This window comes from Astatotilapia calliptera, chromosome 17, assembly GCF_900246225.1.
Source record: "Astatotilapia calliptera chromosome 17, fAstCal1.2, whole genome shotgun sequence".
Taxonomy (NCBI): Eukaryota; Metazoa; Chordata; class Actinopteri; order Cichliformes; family Cichlidae; genus Astatotilapia; species Astatotilapia calliptera.
In genome coordinates this window covers 25,282,843-25,303,774 of record NC_039318.1, presented here as the reverse complement: position 1 = coordinate 25,303,774, position 20,932 = coordinate 25,282,843, and the positions used below count along the sequence as shown (strand labels likewise).

The 20,932-nt window shown below is 39.8% G+C and overlaps 2 protein-coding genes across 17 annotated transcripts in view; both read right to left on the bottom strand.

Annotated features, from left to right (window-relative positions):
- Positions 1 to 7: 7 nt before the first annotated feature.
- chpt1 (choline phosphotransferase 1) lies at positions 8 to 7,872 on the bottom strand. Its single transcript, XM_026146610.1, has 8 exons — positions 7,407 to 7,872; positions 5,309 to 5,456; positions 5,035 to 5,176; positions 3,959 to 4,043; positions 3,348 to 3,479; positions 3,107 to 3,265; positions 2,858 to 2,983; positions 8 to 1,689 (listed from the first exon to the last, which is right to left on the bottom strand). The coding sequence occupies exons 1-8, from the start codon at positions 7,644 to 7,646 to the stop codon at positions 1,573 to 1,575; spliced, it is 1,149 nt and encodes a 382-aa protein (XP_026002395.1). The 5' UTR covers positions 7,647 to 7,872; the 3' UTR covers positions 8 to 1,572.
- Positions 7,873 to 9,789: 1,917 nt separating this feature from the next.
- mybpc1 (myosin binding protein C1) overlaps positions 9,790 to 20,932 on the bottom strand; it is a 35,862-nt gene continuing 24,719 nt past the window's right edge. For 15 of the 16 annotated variants that reach the window (XM_026147570.1, XM_026147571.1, XM_026147574.1 and 12 more), the window contains 12 exons: positions 19,639 to 19,798; positions 19,442 to 19,546; positions 19,172 to 19,360; positions 18,517 to 18,651; positions 16,971 to 17,138; positions 16,756 to 16,844; positions 16,485 to 16,680; positions 16,224 to 16,363; positions 15,984 to 16,143; positions 15,416 to 15,552; positions 15,154 to 15,340; positions 9,790 to 10,614 (listed from right to left, as the gene is read on the bottom strand). In XM_026147570.1, coding sequence (XP_026003355.1) covers positions 10,517 to 10,614; positions 15,154 to 15,340; positions 15,416 to 15,552; positions 15,984 to 16,143; positions 16,224 to 16,363; positions 16,485 to 16,680; positions 16,756 to 16,844; positions 16,971 to 17,138; positions 18,517 to 18,651; positions 19,172 to 19,360; positions 19,442 to 19,546; positions 19,639 to 19,798 — 1,764 coding nt within the window. In that variant the 3' untranslated portion in view covers positions 9,790 to 10,516. Of the gene's footprint in view, positions 10,615 to 12,019; positions 12,059 to 15,153; positions 15,341 to 15,415; positions 15,553 to 15,983; positions 16,144 to 16,223; positions 16,364 to 16,484; positions 16,681 to 16,755; positions 16,845 to 16,970; positions 17,139 to 18,516; positions 18,652 to 19,171; positions 19,361 to 19,441; positions 19,547 to 19,638; positions 19,799 to 20,932 lie in introns of all 16 variants that reach the window. The other variant, XM_026147576.1, reaches the window with a different exon arrangement.

The window sequence follows — 20,932 nt, the reverse complement described above, 5'->3', positions numbered from 1 at the left end:
ATCAAAATGGATGAAAAATATTTTCTTTATTACAATCTTTTCCACTCATGTCTGTTAGTAGAAAGGTGTTTCACTGCATTACAGTGCAACAAAGTGATTTTGAACCATAGTTGTACCTTTGAAATGCATAGCTCTAAAGTCCATCCATAAATAAGCTTCTCGAGACAGGAGTATAGTGTCAGAATCTAAGGGGACGACAATGGCAATTTTCAAAATAAAATAAAAAATACACGCCCTCAAATCTTTTACCGGCTCTACAGAAATGTCCCTTTTTACCCAAATGATCCTGAATGATGTTTCATTCTGATTACAACCCTTCATTGAGATTCACTACACAATTACTAATAATCCAACAAAACTTAATTAAAAAAAGAAATCGGTCACATATACATAACAATTATGCATAAATGAACATGAGTGAATAGTTAAAAAAAAAAAAAAAACCTTCCAGGATAGTGTTCTATTATTACTGTATCTGGTGTGATACTGAGTGGGAAAAAAATGTACAAAGCTGCTTTAAATATTCACAAGTTAAACAGTAATTACAACAAAAATATTTAAGGCATCTTCAGTTCAATTCTGTACAATCACACAAAATCATTAGCCCTTCAGGGAGAAGAACAGAGAAAGCAGAACAAGCCGAGTGTTGACGCTTCATCGGTCGACGGTGCTCCAGAGGCCGGAGAAGATGTTTTTAAGGATTGTTTTCCACGACTGCAGGATGAGATGAGTCGAAACAAAAACAAAAAACAAAAAAAACAACTGCAGTGGGGTTTGTGAGATCGGCCTAACTTTAGACACGTCATCATTTTCAGCATTAACACACGATCGTTACCCTTCGATGCAGCTCGCTGACAACCTGCCGGTCCAAATTGGAAACCTTATTGGAAATTATTTTAAGGTCTATAAGTTTATTTAAAAAAAAAGTTTCTTTAAAGCCCTAATTTGTATCAAATTCAGTCTTATTTAATTTAACAACTTAAAACAAGTCATTAAGAAAACTCTTAACAGGTATTTGATTCAGATTCAGCAGATATCAAAGAAATTTTACTTAAATTGTCACTCGTGATTGTCATATTTATGTGTTTAGTTAATTGCACAACAATCCATGAGGAACATGTCTCCATATTTAAAGCTCACTTAAATGCTTTGATATTTGCCCAAGCTAAAAAATACCTATTAAAAGATTTTTTTTTTTTTTTTGGTATTTTGTGTTGAATAAGCTGGAAGTGCCAAATGATGTTCAAAAAATTAAATCTAACAACATGCATTTACCTTGAAATTAAAATCTGAAAGACTTCATCAGGCAACTGGGTTTTCAAGGGAAACTTGGGTTAATTTTTCATTCAACAGATCCATGCTTGGTTGTTTTTTTTTTTTCCTTCTTTTTTTGTATCACGGTAGTTTTATCTTTCCTCTTAGTGGGTGTGAGTTTTAATCTGAAGTGGTTACTTTGTCAAGGCTGCAGTGGCTCGAGGTCGAGGGTTTCTCCTCGTCATCGTGGTCGCTGTCTGCTTTCAGGAGCGGGAAGAGATCTGCGTCCCCTCCCGCCTCCTCCCGCCGGGCAAACCGTCAGTCGCGGTGCAGCTGGCTCGGCGTTGTGATGCTAAAGACGTGGATGCGCAGGTGGGAGGCGATCTGGAGGCACACGCCCGTGCAGTAGCGTATCAAATCCACACTGGAGAGGACCTGGAGCAAAAATAATAAAGACGTACTATGTTAGGTGATATAGTAATTTCAGATGCAATACAGGTCCCTAACAGACAGCATCATTAAATGGTACCACAAAGGATGATACAAGAACAGCCACTAGATACCGCAAGGAAGTAATTTACATGGAAATCTTTAGTTTTGTAGCAGTTTCCTTTCCTCCATTTAAAAAGTAAAGCAGTTCACTGCCATACCCCGAGACACGCACAAGCTTCTGGTTGTTGAGGGCTGAAGGACTGACACACACTTTGAAAACTAAGTAACCAACTTCCTGCTTCCTGTTTATGCAATCACATATTTTCTTGTTGTCATGGATGGCTATTATTTATAAAATGATCCTAACACGCATGTTTAGATGGACAATAAGTATTGCTATAAGGAAAACCAGTAAGCCAGAATCTGTAATACCGGGATGTGATTACTGACATTAGTAATACTTTTGCCCTCCCTAGTGTGGCATGTCAGTGTCAAATGAGGAAAACGTGTTTGCACACCTACGCTGGCTCCAAATTCAAATGGTGGTTTCCCATCAGCTATTAATATATTTGTTGACTCTGAGTGAATATCAGCGCACCATCTCGGCCGTCACACTGACAAAAGATTACCATTTATAGCAGAGAACATGGCTGTAAAGTTCTTTTGAAGTGTAAAGTTTTTAAACTGTATTTATCCTTTCAAAGCTGATCAGCTGGAAACCCTGTAGGGGTTTGCAACAGCGTGTGAGATACAACACGAGTCATGGGTGTCAAAGGAAGGTTTATCACAAGTCATCTCACTTGCATTGTAGAAACTTTGTGCTCTTTGAACCACAACTATAATGATTAGATGGCAACTAGCAGAGATAAGAATCCCACAGACAGAAATGAAAGCCGCTGTGCTTATGAGAAGTTGATTTAACTGTGTGCGTATTAGTCATCAACGCTGACAAGTCCTACAAGTATATCAAGGCACTACGCTCCAATCTTATTTCTCTATTGTTATCATTATAATGAAAAGCTCTCAACTAAATAAAGTATGCAAGGAAAATAATTTAAGGTATTAACTATATACACATATAGGTAGAAGAGCAAAGAATGTGGCTACTTAGAGGTGACAAAAAGGGTGGGGCTGCATTTTAAACAAAGACACCTGTGAGATCAGTACTAACCATGGCGATCCAGAGGACTATGTGTTCGTCAATGAAGCTGTTAAAGTACTGGTTAAGGAATAGGAGGCCAGGCCCAATAAAGGCTGGGTCTGGTAGGTATAACTCACTCTTGGTCATGTGTGCCATCTACAGAAAAGATTCAAGAAAGAAAGAAAACACAGGTTAAACACTGGGTTAAACGATGGGTTAAAACAGACAAAAGAAGATATGTGACAGTTCATTCAGGCAATTAAGAGAACACCAACGTACCACCAGCTTGTTGGAAATCTTGGCGATAACCATTCCAAAGGTGAGCAGGTACAAACAGGGGTGGTGCTCAAACAGGTGGCTGGATGACTTCTTGAAAATGATGAAGGCCAGTGTAAGGATGAGGCTGATGTGCAAACCGGGACTCAGCACGCTGGTGTCCTGAAGAGCAGAAACATTGATTAGTTTTTGCGCTTTACACATTTTTTTAAAATATTAAAATAATGCTGTATTTACAACTTACAGCCACAGTGGAGCCATTTTTGCCAACCCCTCCATTCAAAATGACATAGAAATAGTTGTAACAGGAGTACAGGGCTCCCCCGATGATGCCCATGACGGGGAAGGCATACAGCTTCAGTCCGATGATGGGCAACTATGGGAACACATTGAGGTCAAAATAAAGAGAAAACAAGAAGCGTTCTCCTTATAAAATAGAAAAGTGCTTATATGAAAGCTGCAGCATGCTGAGCATGATGGGAGGGCAAAGCAAATAAATAAATAAATATATCCAAATAAAACACAAACAAATGCGGGTGACATCATCAGCTTTTTGAGCCAGATCATGTCCAGTAGATGACCTGTTGCCATGGCTTTAGCTACCCATATTTACCTTCTCACTTCTCTCATGTGATGTTAAGTCAAGCCTCCAAAGGCAGCACAGAGTAAAAGTAAAACACAAATTCTATTTAAAGACTAGCATGACAACTAAAGCCTAAGAAGTGATTCAGTTAGTTTGTCTGGTGTAAAAACTAAGGAGAAAAAGGTTTGACTATACACTTGAGGTGAAATGGAAGTGTCCCTGTGTGTACACTATTTGTGCAGGCGAGTGTGAAGAAATGGATTCTCAGTTACCGTGTACTGCCAAAGGCTCACGCCTCCGAAAGCTGACATCACATACATGATTATGATGGCGAATTGCACCTCTGTGACATCAACCCTGTGCAGAACATATGAGGGAAGTGTAAGATAAGTGACAGTGCGAAGGTTTAACAACAGCATCGGTACTGCAGCATTTTTAAATGCCACTGTGTGACCGGATCCTACAATTAGATGTTCTCATAAAACAAGCCATTCAACATGGGCTGTGGGTCTTTTCTCCTCTTCCAGGGGAACACATACACCTCATACCAACTGTCAGGCATGGTGGTGTAAGGGTGATGGTTTGGGCTGGTTTGTAGCCACAGGACCTGTGATCACTGAGTGAGCCATGAACTCCTCTGTATACCAAAAGCATTAAATACAAGGCCATCTGTCCGACAGCTAAAGCTTAGGCCAAACTGGTTCATGCAACAGGACAAATATCCCAGGCACAGCAGCAAATCTAAAACAGAATGATTGATAAATAAGAGTATAAAATGTTCTAATGACGAAGTCCAGACCTCAACCTAATTGAAATGCTGCGGTGGGACCTAAAGAGAGATGTGCATAAACCAGTGCCCACAAATCTCAATGAACTAAAGCATCATTGTAAAGAAGAGTGGGCCATAATAATGTGAGAGACTGCTGAGGTCACACAGAATAAAAAAAGGGGGGAAAATAAGCTAAAGGTGGTTATACAAGCTACCGAATCATGGAGTATACTCAATTTTTCAAAGGACTGCTTAGAGCCCTAGAAACTCTCTTTTTTCCCCACGTGACTATGTGAGTTGGTAAATGCACTGAAGGATTATTTAGGCAACAGGAACCTGGACTGTTCACTAGCAACCAACTATCACATGCAAAGCAATGCATGACAAGTTAAACACTTTGCATGTGGACGGGGCTTGAACGGTCTTTGGGGTAACGTTGACCTGCCAGTGGAAGTGGCTTGCCAGGCAAATTAGCTTACTGTCTTCAAGTTATTTTATCATTCAGTGTTGCAAACTAATAACGATGACCATTTTCTTATATTAAAAGAAAAATACATTTAAAATAAATATTTGACTTACAGGCCAAAGCGGAGCGTCCCGGACACATAGGTTTGCCAGTGGGCGCAGAAAAACATAAACATCCCAATAAAACCACAGAAGAAAGTCCAGTTTGGATATTGTCCTATTCCACATGAAATGCACGTTCCCACAGCAACAAAGACTGAAAGAGAATCACCGGGGTAAGCACATTAAAGTCATGTTAATGAAATTAAAGCCAAAGCTTTGTTTACTAACATGCTACAATCAGTTTATTATAATCAAACGCAGCAGACTTCAGGGTTTAGGAGATTACCTGTGGAGACTGCATCACAGCCGTGGTCGAAGAGCTCACCAAGGGCTGAGCTGCTGTTTGTCCTCCTGGCCTGTTTCCCATCAATAGCATCCAGAGACTGGTAGATGAACAGCCCCAGAGCCGACAGGATGAAAGCCCATGATGGAGCCTGAAGCCAGGTAAGGGACGAGAGAGGGAGACTGACAGTTACACACCCATTCTTACAACACAGATAATCACCTAATTGGTCTATTTAAGCTACTTAAAATACAGATAGTTGTAGAGCTAAAGAAAATGTGGGTAACTGGTGAATATTTCAGTCATTCTCATGTAGTCACAAAGATCTTGAGTACTACCAATCAGTCTTAGAGTCCAAATCAATTGAGCTCTTATAAGACAGGCCAAATTTTAATCTGTGCAAAATCCCCCTGCAAAATCACAGGGACCAAGGGACCACTTTAGACCCACCCCACTTCCTTTGCAATCTGTCATTTATTTGTAACACCCTGGTCTAGAATCATATAATTCTTAAAAATTGCAGTTGTTGACCACATTACAAGATGGTCTCTACTAATCATATCTGTATTTCACAACTTTAATTCTTATTCATATGAGGGGGGAGGAGAGGGTTGTGTAACTTGTTGAGGTATTGGATTTTCAGAAGTTGTTTGTTTTGGATTTTATGGAGCTTTTGAATTCATACACGTGTGCACTGTTGGATTTAAATAATACTTATGTGCCATATGTGCTACATCTCTCTGAAGTGTGTAGTAGGAGGGACTCCAGCTGACTAGACCAGTTCAGCTCCTCTTTACTAGGGTGGAGGTTATGGACCATCTGGACAGTAATGCTGGCCAACATAGCATGTTTGCAAAACTACAATGTGTGTGTGTGAGAGAGAGAGAGCATTTGTGTAAGCCTGTGACTGAGAGAGAGAGAACCACACACAAAAAAAAGAGTGTGTTTCAACAAAGATGAAGCACATGTCCCAAAAGCCTTGTGGACTACTTGTTTAAGTTTATCACAGCAGTAACTTGAGGGAAAACTCTGACCCATTTCCATAGGCTCCGATGAATTCCTGTGAATGTGTGTTTGTTTGCACAGCGATGGGACTTAACTCTTAACTCTCCATAAATAAAAGCGTACACTGTATGCCTCAATCAATGCATAATAACAGTAGATGAAACTGGTGGAGTCAGTGGGAGTGCATGGACTTTGACTCAGGTGCAAGGTTGTCATAGTTAGAACGAGCAAAGGCGCAAGTCTGATTAACTCACCAACCTGTGCATGAGCAGCTGGACCCACTGCTGCAGGGACAGACAGGTTTACTGTGCCCTAGGTCAACTTGCTACCTGCAAGGCACATTCTCTATAGTATTCTTAGATTACAGAATAATATAGAGGCGTTTCAAAATCAGCTTACTCATTTAAATAAGTATATTTTTGTCTGGTTAAGGGCTAGACACCCTCCCGCCCCCTTTTATATTTTAATTCTTAATTACCAATAAATGGCTGCTAAATGATTCGCCTCTTCTCTGATAGATAGTGGCCTTAAGTGAAACAATGAAACAAATTGCTGTTTTGACACAAACAGCACTGCGTCACATGAGGCCTTTCAACTTTCTAAAGTCACATGACCGCCGATATATCAGTTATTCTTGTCCACGTCGTCCCTAATACGATTAAAACCCCCTTTAAAGCGTCTCGGCTTGCTTGTGGCCATGCTTGGGTTTAAAAAAAGAGCAAAAAAGGTTTTCCTGAAAAACCTGGAGACGGACTCCAAGCTTACTTCGGCTTACACTACCAAATTTAAATTTAGCTGTTTGACACTACAGAACAGTCCAAAAAATACAGCGCCTGCGGCGTTAGCTAGCACCACGGCCCCATCTATAAGGTAGATATGACGTTAAAATACAAGCAGCTGTGAAGCTCAAATGTTTGCCGAATTAGTAAGTATCCCCAATGGACTCAGTAAATATAATCAATCCTATTTGTTGAGCTATCTGGGTCTTACAGGTTGCGGTGTATCTTTAGCCTACGCATTTTCTAAATGGAGGACGGTCTTTTCATAGCAGAGATGGGTAGACATTTGAAACTTTAGCCCCAGTCGCTATACTCACCTCTTCTGTTGCCGTGGGACAATAATACACAAGCACCAACGTGGAGAGGACATTAACCAGCAGTCCAACAATAGTCAGTGTATTTGGTGCGATCCATGTCGGTATCTGCTGGACGAGCCAGTTCCAGTAGATCTGACACGGCGGCTCAAATAGGGATCTACCGGAGGCGCTGTATTTATGCTCCTCCAGCCGCTTTAGTTGAGCGGGTGACAACGGCTCTGGCCACAGGAAATGTGGCATTATTTTTCTGCCTCGTCACTCCTCTGAGTACCGCAAAAACTCCCTGATATTCCCGGGTGGTGTTTCAGACAGGGTTGGCCGACTCCAGGAGACAGCAGCAGCTCATCTGGTATGTCTAGGGTAGACGAGCAGCAAAGGCCATTTTCACAGCGGAACCAAGCGCTGTGGATGTCTATACGTTTCTGGCCGAGGTGCGTCTCGGCAGGAAGCGAATGTCCGGAAGGGATAACGTGGCTATCTACCGGGAAGTTTAAATGCACATAGCCTGCGCTAAGAGTGTATAACACTGTGATAATAACCATCTGGTTGGCTCATAAACTTGCTAAAATATAAGCAAACCTAAGCACATATTGTATGACTGGCAGATGCATTTAGGCCCATAATTACCTCATTCATGTAGGTTAAGCCTTATAACTTAGAAACGATGATTCTTAAAAGTGTAGGTGGTATCATTAACATATAGAAAGTACCACACAAACATTTAAAATATCATATCATATTTGACCTGCCTTAGTGTAGCTGTTCTCCTTGTGCTTCTTGCTCACTTTGTTAGTTCTAAACTAAAAGCTAAAGTTAGATTAAAAAAAATGTTAAATTTATTTAATTTAGTTAATAGTTAATTTTAGAAGAAAAAACACCTGGAATCATGTTGTTCTTTTAAAGATTAACTAATGTAAATTTAAAAGAAAAAATAAAGTAAACATGAGTTGTGTTTTTACTAAGCTTTGAAAAGTGTGGATTTGTAAATAGATCGCACATCAAATGATAAAAACAATCAGAAATATTAGCCTACATTCTCTAGGTCTGTTTATGGTACTTGGGCTAATAATCATAGTTTCTAAGTTATTAACTCAAGGGTTTAATTTGCTGCATTAGAGGGATTTGATTCTTTATGTTCACAGAGATTGGATTGTTTACATGACTATAACTGACTATAACAGGTGTAACAAATACCTGTGTCATACCTATACTCTTAATTTGAAGAATACCTCCTGTAGCTGTTTATGATATGTTTGGGTTCACAATAAATGAATCTCCTAATAAATTTCCCTTGCATTTGGTTGTTGGATCTAAGTTTGTTTATTAAAATTATTAACAAAAATATTGATCTCTCTCTCTCTATATATATATTTATATATCAAGTGAGCCTTTTCTTCCCAGTTAGTCACACCTTGGCATTTGTTTACATTTTCCCTGTGTCAACGTCACATGTCTTAGTCTGGGTCTTCATTACTTCCTGTTTTTAATTTACTTCGACTCCCTTGTCTCATATGCATTATGGCGAGTTTGCTTTCCCTCGTTTCATTAGTTAGATTCTAATCAGCTGTGTTCCCCAGGTGTCTCCACTGGGGAAAGGTATATACAGGTTTTAGAACAACATATGCTCCCATCTAGACAGTTTTTCTTTTCAGAAAAGGTCTTGGATTTTCAGCAAGACAATGCTAAACCACATACTGCATCTAAGACAATAGCAGAGCTTTGTAGTAGACGAGAGCAGGTGCTGAACCGGCCTACAGACATTTGGAGCATAATGAAATGAAAAATACAACAGAAAAGACCCAGGCCTGCCTTTATCAGACATGCATGGGAATAAATTCTCTCCCAAAACTCCAGCAACTGTTTTCTTCAGTGTTCAGACTGTTCTTAAAAACAGAGGGTGAAACATAGCCCTGTCCCAGCTTTTTAAGATTTGTTTTGCCATAAAAATGGGTGTTTGGTTTTTTTCGTCTTCAGATGGCACATTTTCTCAGTTTCAATATTTTATGTTTTCTATATTCTATTGTGAATAAACTATGGTTTTATGAGATTTGCCATTAAAAAAATGGGTTATTCTGTGTCAATACCTGTGTCAATACTCTGTGTCAACTTTTGAGCACCACAGTAGGTCTCCTTTAACTACCCCCCTGTTTATATGGTCAAGTCAGTATATTCAAACATAAGACCTTCCATATGTCAGAACATATTTTCCAGATCTCACATACATGACTCATTCCATAAACCCTCATGCTATTTCTGGTTTGCAAAATAAATAAATATGACTAAAATGAATTAATGAGGTCAATTACACAGTGAATCTGTCACAGACTAGAAAAGAAGATTAATTCCTACAACACAAGAGTACAGAAATCAACAACAGACATACTATTTTTTAAAGTGTCTTTTATTGTTGTCCACAGGTTGTAATTACAAAGGTAAAGGCATGCACACATGTTTTAACCCCAATCAAACCTCAGTCCAGTATGAATCCAAGAATTCAAAAGTTTAATGACATGTATGGACTTTGTGTAAATCTCTCTATTGTCTTACTAACTCAACAGAAAAAGTGAAATGTTAATGTGATTCATATCAGAAAAGTGAAAACATTCATTTGTCCAACATTACTCAAGTCTGTTCTCACTTTTCTTGCCACGTATTAGTTCACTGACACCCTTTAAACATCAAACTAAATCTTTCAGAGCCCAGAAGTAATCAGCCACCTTCAAAAAGCACTCCTGACAAAAATCCACATGAAAATACTCTAGCTGTGTGTCACTGGTTGTGCACCATGAGCTTGTTTTTTTCACACTACAATTCCTTATTAAAGCTAGAACCAAAACACTGCCAACATGCATCTGAGCTGAGTCTTTCAAACATAACAGAGTGATAAAGAAGATGAACTGGCTTTTTTTTTTTTTCTCATGGTAACTAGCTCCAAAGCTGCACACAGCATACCACACCGGACTGGTATACCCTCCCTCACACCCACCCACCTGTCCCATCTTCCCTCCATCCACCTGCAGGCTGCTGACCTCAGCAGTTGAGAGAACAGGGTAACTAGTGGCATCAGATGTTTGCAAGCCAAAAATGTCTTATTGCACTGTGCTCAGTTTTTACTTCTCTTGCTCAACAACCTTCGACTCGGTCATATACTTGTCAATCAGATGTAGGGGCACTCCACGTTGCATGAGTTCATAGAAGGTGAAGCCTCCTAAGGGACAGGGAGAAAAACTCTCTTAGAATATTGCTGTGAGGCACAGAGACATATGTTGAGAGTGAAAAATAGAGAGGGGAAGATGAAGGAGAAAAGCTGAAGAGCAATAGGGTGAGCAGAGAAAAGCAAATAAAACTCAATGGAGAGAACCACAAGCTCTAAAGAGGGAAAGAGGGTGCTCAGGATGGCTTCTGAATGCAATGCCAACCCAGTTTGTCCCAGTTCCATAGTATACACTGTCTTTGTATGTCTTTCTGCACAGTATACAAGAGTTTAAAGGCATGCTATCATTACAGTAGCAATAAAAGGATACTGCATTCTGATAATGATCACTAAACACAAAATACAGGTGATTGGAATTTCATCCATTTATTTGGTAATTTGTAGTGAAGAAAATTATTAATTAGAGCAAATGTGGACTATGCATGACTTTTAGTACATGCAGTTTTAAATGATATGATCTGTGACACAAGATGCAAAGTCACTGACTTCACCTAGGTGTACAAAATTTGATCTAAAAGTTTTCTCCCAAATGCTCAACACCACTTGTAAAATATTACATGAAAGTCTGGCTCCCTGGAAGCAAAATAAAAAGAAAATACAGGTGGCTCAAGACTTTTGCACAGCACTGTATGTGACATAAAATAGGGACAAGCACAATAGTTCTGCACACTCAAATACAGCACTGAAAATTGAGACGAGTATTTTGTCACTTTCACCATGTGAACGCAGCGTAAACCCTGCATATTTGCTCAGTATTAGCGCATAGTATGGAACTGGGCCACAGCATACAGGCACAAGCACAGCTGATTCCACAACATGTTTCAATTCAGGTCTGCAATCTTTGCAAAAAAAAAAAAAAATGAATAATGTCTCCAGTCATCTGCAACAAGCAAAAACCTACAAAATACAGTATATATAATTTCTGCTGCGTTTATGCATACACCACTCATCAGGCAGGTCCAAACATAAAATATAGTTTAGTATGTTTTCTTTGGTGTTTGATGTTGTTCAGCCACAGTCAATGCCTTCATAGCATAGAGCTTCTCAGTCCCTTCAGATGATGCACTTGATATCTCAACAAAGGTTAGAAGATTTGCAAACCTTTTACTCACCTAATTTCTGCTACAGGTTACAAAACAGAGAGTCTCACAATATCACGCCAACAATAAATTCAAATACTCAAAACGGAGCTTTTAAAGTCAGCCAGGTACAGCAATCCAGGTTTAGAAAAAACCTGGCAAAAGCCATCATGCAAATGTGACATGTTCTGTTGGTTCTCCTCTCAAGGGGAAGAACGACTGCCAGAGACCCACAAGCTGAGAAAAGCGAGGTTGCACAGGCTTGAAGACGCATAATGAATGACATAAGCTTCATATGCCAAAACCATATGAAAGCTTACCTTATATGAGAACATATATTCACAATTCTTGAGTTTGGACTAGGAGGGAGAAGAGAAGAGAAGAGGGGTTAAAATGTTTACATGGAGTTATATGCGCACCAGGGAAAACAGCTGAGTTATTACTGAACTCTTTTATATGAGGAGTTAACCGTGGAGCATAAAGAAGACACTGGAATCTGTGGAGCATATTTTAAGATGGAAACACTGAATAATACAAACACAAAAATATCATATGTTACATATGTTATTGCCTCCTGTGGTGTGACTGGTGCTGAGGTGGTGTGCTGTGATGATGAAGAGGATGGCTGGATGGACTGGACTGAATAGAGAGAGGTGTGACAACACAAGGGATAAACGTCTGCATGTTGTGGTGATGGAAAAGTGTCACCAGATATTATGTACACTGGACACACATGAAATGATTATTATTTATATATTCTCTCAAAATGGAATCCATAGACCAGTTGCACCAGGTGTTCGTAAGTTTAAGTGTAGTTAGTCAATAAGTGCAGATTTACACATCACTTTATCAAAGTGGATTGCACAAAACAAAATAAATCTTATGTAGGAAAAACGGATAAAGCTGACGTCTGACATGACACCCTTAACTTTAAAATGTTATACCAATGATGGTAAATGACCCAGCTGCTTGGCTTGCATAGTGTTGGCAATAAATTAGCAGTTATTGGCAAATAGCACATTTGCCTACAAAGGTCCTTAGTTCAGCCCCAGGCACAGAAGGAGACATAATGCACTTTGGGGTTGTATCAGGAAAAGCAATTCATGTATAATATCTGCCAAATTAAACATACTGTGGATATCCTTTGTGGATAAGGGAGCAGCTGAAAGTGTCAATTTGGAAACCTTCACCAATCTGTGACTGTTTGTAAGCAGGTGTTGGGAAACGGCCTTCAGTCCTTATAAAGTCAATGGGAAAACGGCTCTTTAACTTGACCTGTGAAAACACTTTCCCGTTTGAAATGAACCACTAAGTCTCAGTGATTCATTTTAATCATATTAAATGAATGAATGAAAAATTATTTCAAGTTTGTAAGTCTTGGTCATGCAGAGTTTATCCAGGTTATGCTCATTGGCTAAAAAACTTGTGACTGACCAGTTTTTATGTAATGCGTGTGTGGTTTCACAGTCAGATCCACCCCACCTCATCACATCTGGTTTCTAAACACCGAGATTGTGACTCTGAAAAACACAAGGCTTCACATATTACCAGTGTTGGTCAAGTTACTTGAAAAAAGTAATCAGTAACTAATTACTGATTACTTCCCCAAAACAGTAATCCCGTTACTTTACTAATTACTTATTTTCAAAAGTAATTAATTACTTAGTTACTTAGTTACTTTTTAAAAACACGATTTACAACCTGAGTAGGTGATAAAGCGATAGATCTTTCAGCCCAATTCTACTTTTCTGCATAATCCATCATACAAAATGTAATCAAATGGAAAAGTCTCTTTTTAAAACTTGTTTTATTAGTTTTAACCTTTTAACTTTATGCATCAAGCAAAACATTTAATTATATGCAACATTCTCTAACTTGAAGAAATTAGTTTAACATTTAAACCTATTTTCTACACATTCCAGCACATAAAATAAAATATTTTTTTTTGTGTTTACACTCAGTCTTTCAAATAGATGCAAGTAAAACACAGCAGGAAATAAATAACATCAAAGACTAGCGGTCCTGGTGCTCTATTTTCACCTGTAAAGCAGGAGTGGCGTAGGCGGAGGTTTACCCTGGTGCAGGTGTGCCGCAGCGGTCAGTGTAAGAATCCACGAGGTTCTTTGTGAATTTCCCATCACGTCGTAGCTACTCGGTGCTTGCTTGGAAGTTTAGGGGTTTTTTTCGCTTTAAAAAGAAGTTTTCTTCCCACGCACAACGGACACTAATGTTTTTGTCACTTTTTATGGAATCAAACTCAAAGTAAGGTCAGTACTTCCACGCTTTAAACGCTGCACGCTCATACTCTCTCCCGCACTCGATATATGATCCATTGTTGATCTGCACACAGCTGTTGTCACGAACGTTGCACTCGCTTACGTCACTGTCATGGGACATTCTCGCAAAAAATCACGGTTTTAGTAACGCAGTAACGCAGCGTTCCTACGGGAAAGTAACGGTAATCTAATTACCGTTTTTGCAATAGTAATCCCTTACTTTACTTGTTACCTGAAAAAAGTAATCAGATTACAGTAACGCGTTACTGCCCATCTCTGCATATTACTATGTGTCTTTCTACTTATAAGGTGCCTTTCTATTAAGATGAGCATTTAAAGAACTTCGAGTTTGACTGTAAGTGTCATTCATCCAATAATGATCCGCTCGACCTCCTGAGCCACATGCTGCCCTAAAACAGCAACTACCATCCAGATGGAACAGGGGAATAGGATTAACATGACACAAGGGAAGACAGGAGGACAAGACGGGTGAATATACAGTAGAAACATATAAAGCAAGACAAGACTGACACAAACTGGGAACACAAAAGGGAACTGACTAAATAAACCTGAGGTCATATGGAACTAAACCTAAGAACTGACTGTATGAATAAGAAAGCAAGAAAGATCCTAATAAAAACATTAGAAGATAAAAAAAACTGGTAAGAATCCAAAGTGTTTTCCCCTTTTCAGGCATTGCGACCATGTAGTTTGTCTTTTACATCGTTGAGCTCTCCCAGACACCATGCATGACCAACTTACACATTGCTCAAGTCTAACACATTTCATAAGTTTTAATTGTGCAATCCAACTTTGTAAATCACCAGGAACAAGTTGCTAGGAGCTTGATGAAGACTTTACCATGAATTTACGAATAGCTGGTGCAACCCAGTACAGATACTTACATGTCCACCGCCTATATCGTCCCTTTGCTGAACTGCACGCACAGTTCAAACACTAGCGTACCCAGGTCGAGTTGGTTTCCCAAAGGCTCTCTGCCTCTGTACGTTCAGTGATGATTGTGATCATAAATGCGTTAATAGCTTCTGTTTGCATTAAAGATGCACATATCTTAAAAGAACATTAAAAAATACAACAAAAACATTTGGGAAACCAGACTCAGGTGAAGACAGGCACCCAAGGAGGAGGCCGGGGGTCATATCAAGGTCTACACTGACCTTTAACTTCCAGTTTGCAGTCCACTTGAGCCTCTCCTAGTTCATTGATGGCCTTGCAGGTGTACATTCCACCATCATAGGGACTGGGCTTCCTGATCTCCAGAGTGCAGACTCCTTGGCTGCTAAACATACGGTAGCGCGGATCGTCAATGATGGTTATCTTATTCTTCATCCAGATCACTTTGGGCTGCACATAGAAATAGAAACATCAGCAAAGGACTCTGCTGATAGGACCACTTTTACTTTTAGTTCTTCCACTTACCCTTGGGTTGGCACGCACGCTGCAGTTAAGAGTAGTGTTGTAGCCGGCCACGGCGAAAGTGTTGATAAGTGGCTGTGTGAACTTCGGCGCCTCCTTGAAGTCGTGGTCATTGTACTCTTGTGTTTTCATCTGCAAGCCTGTGGGGGTAAGGGTAAAGGAATGGGGTTGTACATGATACTGGCTCTGAGCGGTATCATGTGGGATATTCCCTATGTGATGAGGGAAAGACAGTATTTTTTTTTATTTATCATCAGCTGAGACTGAGACACCATTGAAGGGCCTGTCAGTCATACACCGAACCCTTGGAGTTTCACAAGTGAGGCTGTGAATCAGGCTCACTTTAGGGTGGAAAACATCACTGACAGTACCTTTCAGATAAGAGCTGTAAAAAAACCCCCAAAAAAGTAACAACAACTTTATATCGGCATGTAAGTAAAATGTGATTTCTTCCAGAGTTTCAGCTTTGGAAGCATTTTCCTCCATCTGAAATTAGAAGATTTGGTTTTTCACAGTAAATCTTTTGATCTTACTCTCACCTACACTCTCATAAACACACAGTCAGCTGTACCTTCTTTGACGATGAGGGCACTCTTTTTGGTTTGGGTGGCGGTTTCACTCAGGCCACACATATTCTCAGAGAAGATCCTGAAGAAGTACTCGTTCCCAACTACCAGTTCTGTGATGGTAATGCAGTTGCGATGGTAGTGCTCAATGCATGTGAACCATTCCTAAAAAGAGTAATGCATGTGAGCTGAAGATATAGCGTATCTAGAATGGTTTTCATTTGCAGTATGAGACCATCTTCTACCATTGTCTTTTTGTCTGCTTTTTGAATGGTGTAGCCTGTTATTGGGGCGTTCCCATTGTCCTTTGGAGGGGTCCAGACCAGAGCTACATTTCCACCCCAAACATCTTCAATATTCACACACTGAGGAGGTCCAGGTAGATCTAAAAATAGGAGAAAAAGATATATAATCTCATAATATAGACATTCCTTATAAAGCTCCACTCTGATGTCAATGAGCACTTCTATCTTTCGTATGATCTTATAGTGATTTTGCTCACTCACCTACAATCTGTATGTCAAGTATGGCTGTGTCCACATGGTTTTCAACCTGCACTGTCATGTCATACTTCCCAGAGTGGCTGCGTTCTGCTTTGCGGATGAAGATGATGCTGTCACAGTCTGTGTTACGGATGCTAACTTGTGAAGGCTCTATAGGGTTGCCATCCTTCAGCCAGGTGACCTTCGGTCGGGGTTTGCCCTGCACACAAATTGCAACATGAGCTCAGTATTCTGTTGAAGAGATGTGCAATATCAGTATAACTGGCATATTTACCATAAATGGCACCACAAGGTTGACTGTTTCTCCAACTTTGCGAGTGTAAGTCTGCTTCAAGTGCCGTGGGACGCGGATCTTGGGTGGTTCTGTGGAGCAGTTACACCAAAATGTGTGTTATAAAGGAACGTTTTATGATTTATTTTATGTCAGTATTAATTTAATTTGTTGCAGTGTTACAGCAGAACATATATAATGAACTTTAAAGAGCTCACCAACAACCTCTTTAACCAGGATAGCATGCTGCAGGGTACGTGGAGCGCTAGCTCCAGCTGCATTGACGGCTTTGACACGAACTAAAATTTTACACCCTGGACTCAGACCGGTGATGGTGTACCTGGTTTTCTCTGTCAGCTCCTTGTTGGATATTACCCAATCATTAGCTGTAAGGAAAAAAAATACAGTCATGGTGAAAAATACTATTTAAACTGGTTTCATGTCTGACTGGTTGTGCATCTATTTTGTGGGTTAGAAGAAACAAGCTAAAAACTTGAAGTGCTTAATAAAACTGGTTTTACAGATTGGTTACATGCTACAGCTGGTCTCATTTTTTTTTACTCAGCCACACTATTGTATAGTGTCCAGTGCACTATTGTAAGTCTGGTAAATTATTATGTATTTATTGTGTACTTAAAAACACTGACTGTTATTCTTCGGCTTCAGATTTCACTTTTACAATATTAATAGTATAGTTTCTTCTAAAGCTATTATATAATGGTGTTTGGAATCCTAGAGATGATTGTGCAGGAAAATCCCAGTAGATCAGCAGTTTCTGAAAAACTCAGACCAGCCAGTCAGGTACCAACAACCATCCTACCTTCAAAGTTACTTAAATCACCTTTCTTCTCCATTTTGATGCTCAGTTTAAACTTCAGCAGGTCATATTGACCATGCCTACATGCCTAAATGCATTGCATTGCTGTCCTTATGAACAATGCTGGGCATCCTCTGCACAAGGTTGTAAACAATCAGAGGAGCCTATTCAGCGACAGGTTGCTGTCAAAAAGTCAAAAAGCAATAGATTTAAAAACTCCTCTGTCCCACACGCCATCAGACTGTTTAACTCCTCACTGGAGGGGAGGCGGAGGGGAAACAGGAGGACAAAGGAGGGCGGGAACAACTGAGCTGTAGTGCTTTGTTACACTGTGCAATATTTGCAATATTTGTTTTTTTCTTATATTCGCCTGTGCAATAATCACTGTGCAATATGCTCACTCAAATGTGCAATCCTATTTATCCATATTGTATATTCTGTATTTATATATTTGTATATGTGTATATATGGTGTATTTATGCTTATATCCTTACTCTCATTCCCCTTATTGCACCTGTAACATGCAGGAACCCACCCGAGGGATTAATAAAGATTAATCTAATCTAATCTAATCTAATCTAATCTAATCTAATCTAATCTAATTATGTGATTGGCTGATTAGATATTCTAGTGCAGGAATAATTATACCTAATGAAGTGGCCGAGTATGCATACACAGTGACTTGGGATTTATTCTTTCTTTATATTTTCTGTATGTCTATGTATGGACTCTCACAATACTGCATTCAGTATTTTTGTGCTGTTTTGCAGTCAGTCTGATCCTAAATCTCTGATTCTGTCAGAATCACAATACCAGCTGGATTTGGTTGCAGTTTAAACCCCTTTGTGTATGTATGCACATATGACATTTGCTTTTGTACAATTTGTGCAATAAATTGTAGGGCCTTACTATCATGTAGTTCGTTAGTCAAGTGAAATCTAACTCACTTCCTTCTACGCAATACTCCACTAAGTATCCGTCCAGCCCAGCAGCTCCAATGGTTTCAGGTGGACGCCACTTTACCGTCACAGTGGTGTCAGTAACGTCATCCACGACCAGCATGGTGGGTTCACTGGTAACAGCTGTGTTGAGATAAATGTTTTCGTCACTCGGGTTTAAACAGCGAATGTGAACAAGATGAGAAAACATCCATTTTGGCAAGTCATAAACACGTGACCAAGGCGCCTCTCACTTTAGCTGGTATGCCATCAGTCTCCCTGTCAGATCCCATTAGCCCCTGCTCTTGCTATCTATTCTTGTATTCTGAATCACATTTAACTCCTGCTGAACCCTCTGACAGACCTGATCTCCTAAACCTCTAATCCACAGATGATTTGGCAGCCATTATAAAGACATATTTAATATCCTCTAAAGCTCTTGCGTGTCCAGTGGAGGTCACAGCCAAAATGCTTGGGATAGTGGGTATGAGGGGGAACAGCTGTGTCACTGGGGTACCAAGGGCAGATCAGACACGTACTATCACAGGACTTTTGCCCATTATAATAAAGCCTTATGTGAGACTGTATTATTCTTCCTTAAATAGAATTTTTGCAGATCATAGGTCATAGGTTTATGGTACTAAGAAATGTTTGGGGGACTCACCGAGAGGAGTAAAGGCTTTGGAAGGTTCACTGGGTTTGGACACACCGATGGCGTTGACTGCAAAGATCCGCACTTCATACGGCACTCCTTCAATCATCTTCTTGGGTTCAAATGTAGTCTCCTTGATCAGGTCAAAGTTCAGTCTCATCCATCTGGAGCTCTGCTTCTTTTTTCTCTCAATGTAATAGCCTTTAGAGGGCAGCCAGAAAGTGTTATGTAACACCAACATATGCATGTAAAGCTTGGTAACAAGTGTGCTGCAAGGTTTACCTAAGATTGGCGAGCCTCCATCATACTTTGGAGGTTCCCATGTCATAGAACACCAATCACCACCCACCACTGGGACCAAGGGAGCTTCAGGAGGGTCGGGGATGTCTGAAGACAACACATGATTCAAAAATGATTCAAAAAGCAAGTTAAGAATTGTGTATTTTATATTTTGTTTGAAAGGTGCTGCACTGTCTTACCAACAACCTTGATTTTGACACTAGCTGTGGCTTCACCAGCCTCGTTCTGCAGAACTATCTTGTAGTTTCCTGTGTCCTCCCGCTCAGTGACCTCAATTGTCAGACTCGTGTGGTCGCTGTATGTCTCAGCGTGGACGCGGTGACCTGACTCGAGAATCACCTGAGGTAAAAGAGATTAAAGGCAAAAGACACAGAAGACCTCGTGAGTACCATATGAGGACATAAAAACAGATTTTTTGTCACAAATTAGTCTTTCTATGAAAAAAAAATATTTACATTATAACTCTAAATGTGATATTCACTGACATGGTACTAACTAGCTACCAAGCAGGTTACAACAAACGTTAAAAGTTCAATCACAAGAAGGTGAAAATAAGACGGTAACCTGCTTGCAGCTAGAAAAAATCTAGCTGCAAAATCGGTGGTTGGACTGAATTTTTTCACATTTAGTGACAGATTGCAAAGAGCTGCAGTGACTGCTTTCACAAAGGTCAATTCTGGGAGGCAACCTGTCTCCAAATAATTACAGTCCAGCAAAATCAGCAATCGTGCTTGGAGAGATTAGAGGTGTGTAAATAACCAAAATAAACCAAAATTATAAATGCGGAGAGATTGACAGCACTTTGCAATCAGTCTGACTCAGTCTGCACCAATGACTCAGAGTGTCTTTGTAATAGGGGACTTGACTCAGCTGGCTGCCTTCTGGTTGTATTTCTATATAAAAGCAATGTTATCGAGTACCTCTGTCATTTGGCAGTTACATTTCTGTCCTGCAGCAACTACGTCACTATTTGTGGAGGTATTTCTGTTTCAGATCTCTGAGGTTCTGGCTGAACTATGAATGTAAATAGTTAATGTGAATTTCTGCAGACAGCAAGAGATCTGAAGTTTTTTCATCACTGTTAATCTGTGTATGACCATAAATGGATTGCATATAATTGCCAAGCTGACCCCATTCAATCGCAACCTGATAGCAGACTGACTATCAAGATTGCAAGTTCATTGCACATGGTGACAATAATTTGTCATGCCTCAGTGTCCAGTGGCAGTTTTGCCTAGTGTTGCTCCAGGCTAACAGGCAAAGTGTCCACTAGAGTGTCAGTTCTGACCAAATAACAAAAGGGTGATATCTGAATATAATGAATGAAACAAATTAATATAGTCATGAGTAATATAGCCCATTTTTAATGATTCAAAGTGCATAAACAATACGGTTATTACAGACAGAGCAGTTTTGAGTTGGGCTAAGGCGCTGTTGTTTTTTGTGTTAGTAGTGGGGTGAGTACAGAATCAA

Bases quoted from the DNA above. Each gene is read 5' to 3' on its own strand.
- chpt1 (XM_026146610.1), bottom strand. From the start codon at position 7,646: ATGCCACATTTCCTGTGGCCAGAGCCGTTGTCACCCGCTCAACTAAAG. The intron at 2,984-3,106 runs GTACGTTGGTGT...TCTTTTCTGTAG, and splicing joins AGATTTCCAACAAGCTGGTG to ATGGCACACATGACCAAGAG. The intron at 1,690-2,857 runs GTTAGTACTGAT...TTTTTGCTCCAG, and splicing joins TAGTCCTCTGGATCGCCATG to GTCCTCTCCAGTGTGGATTT.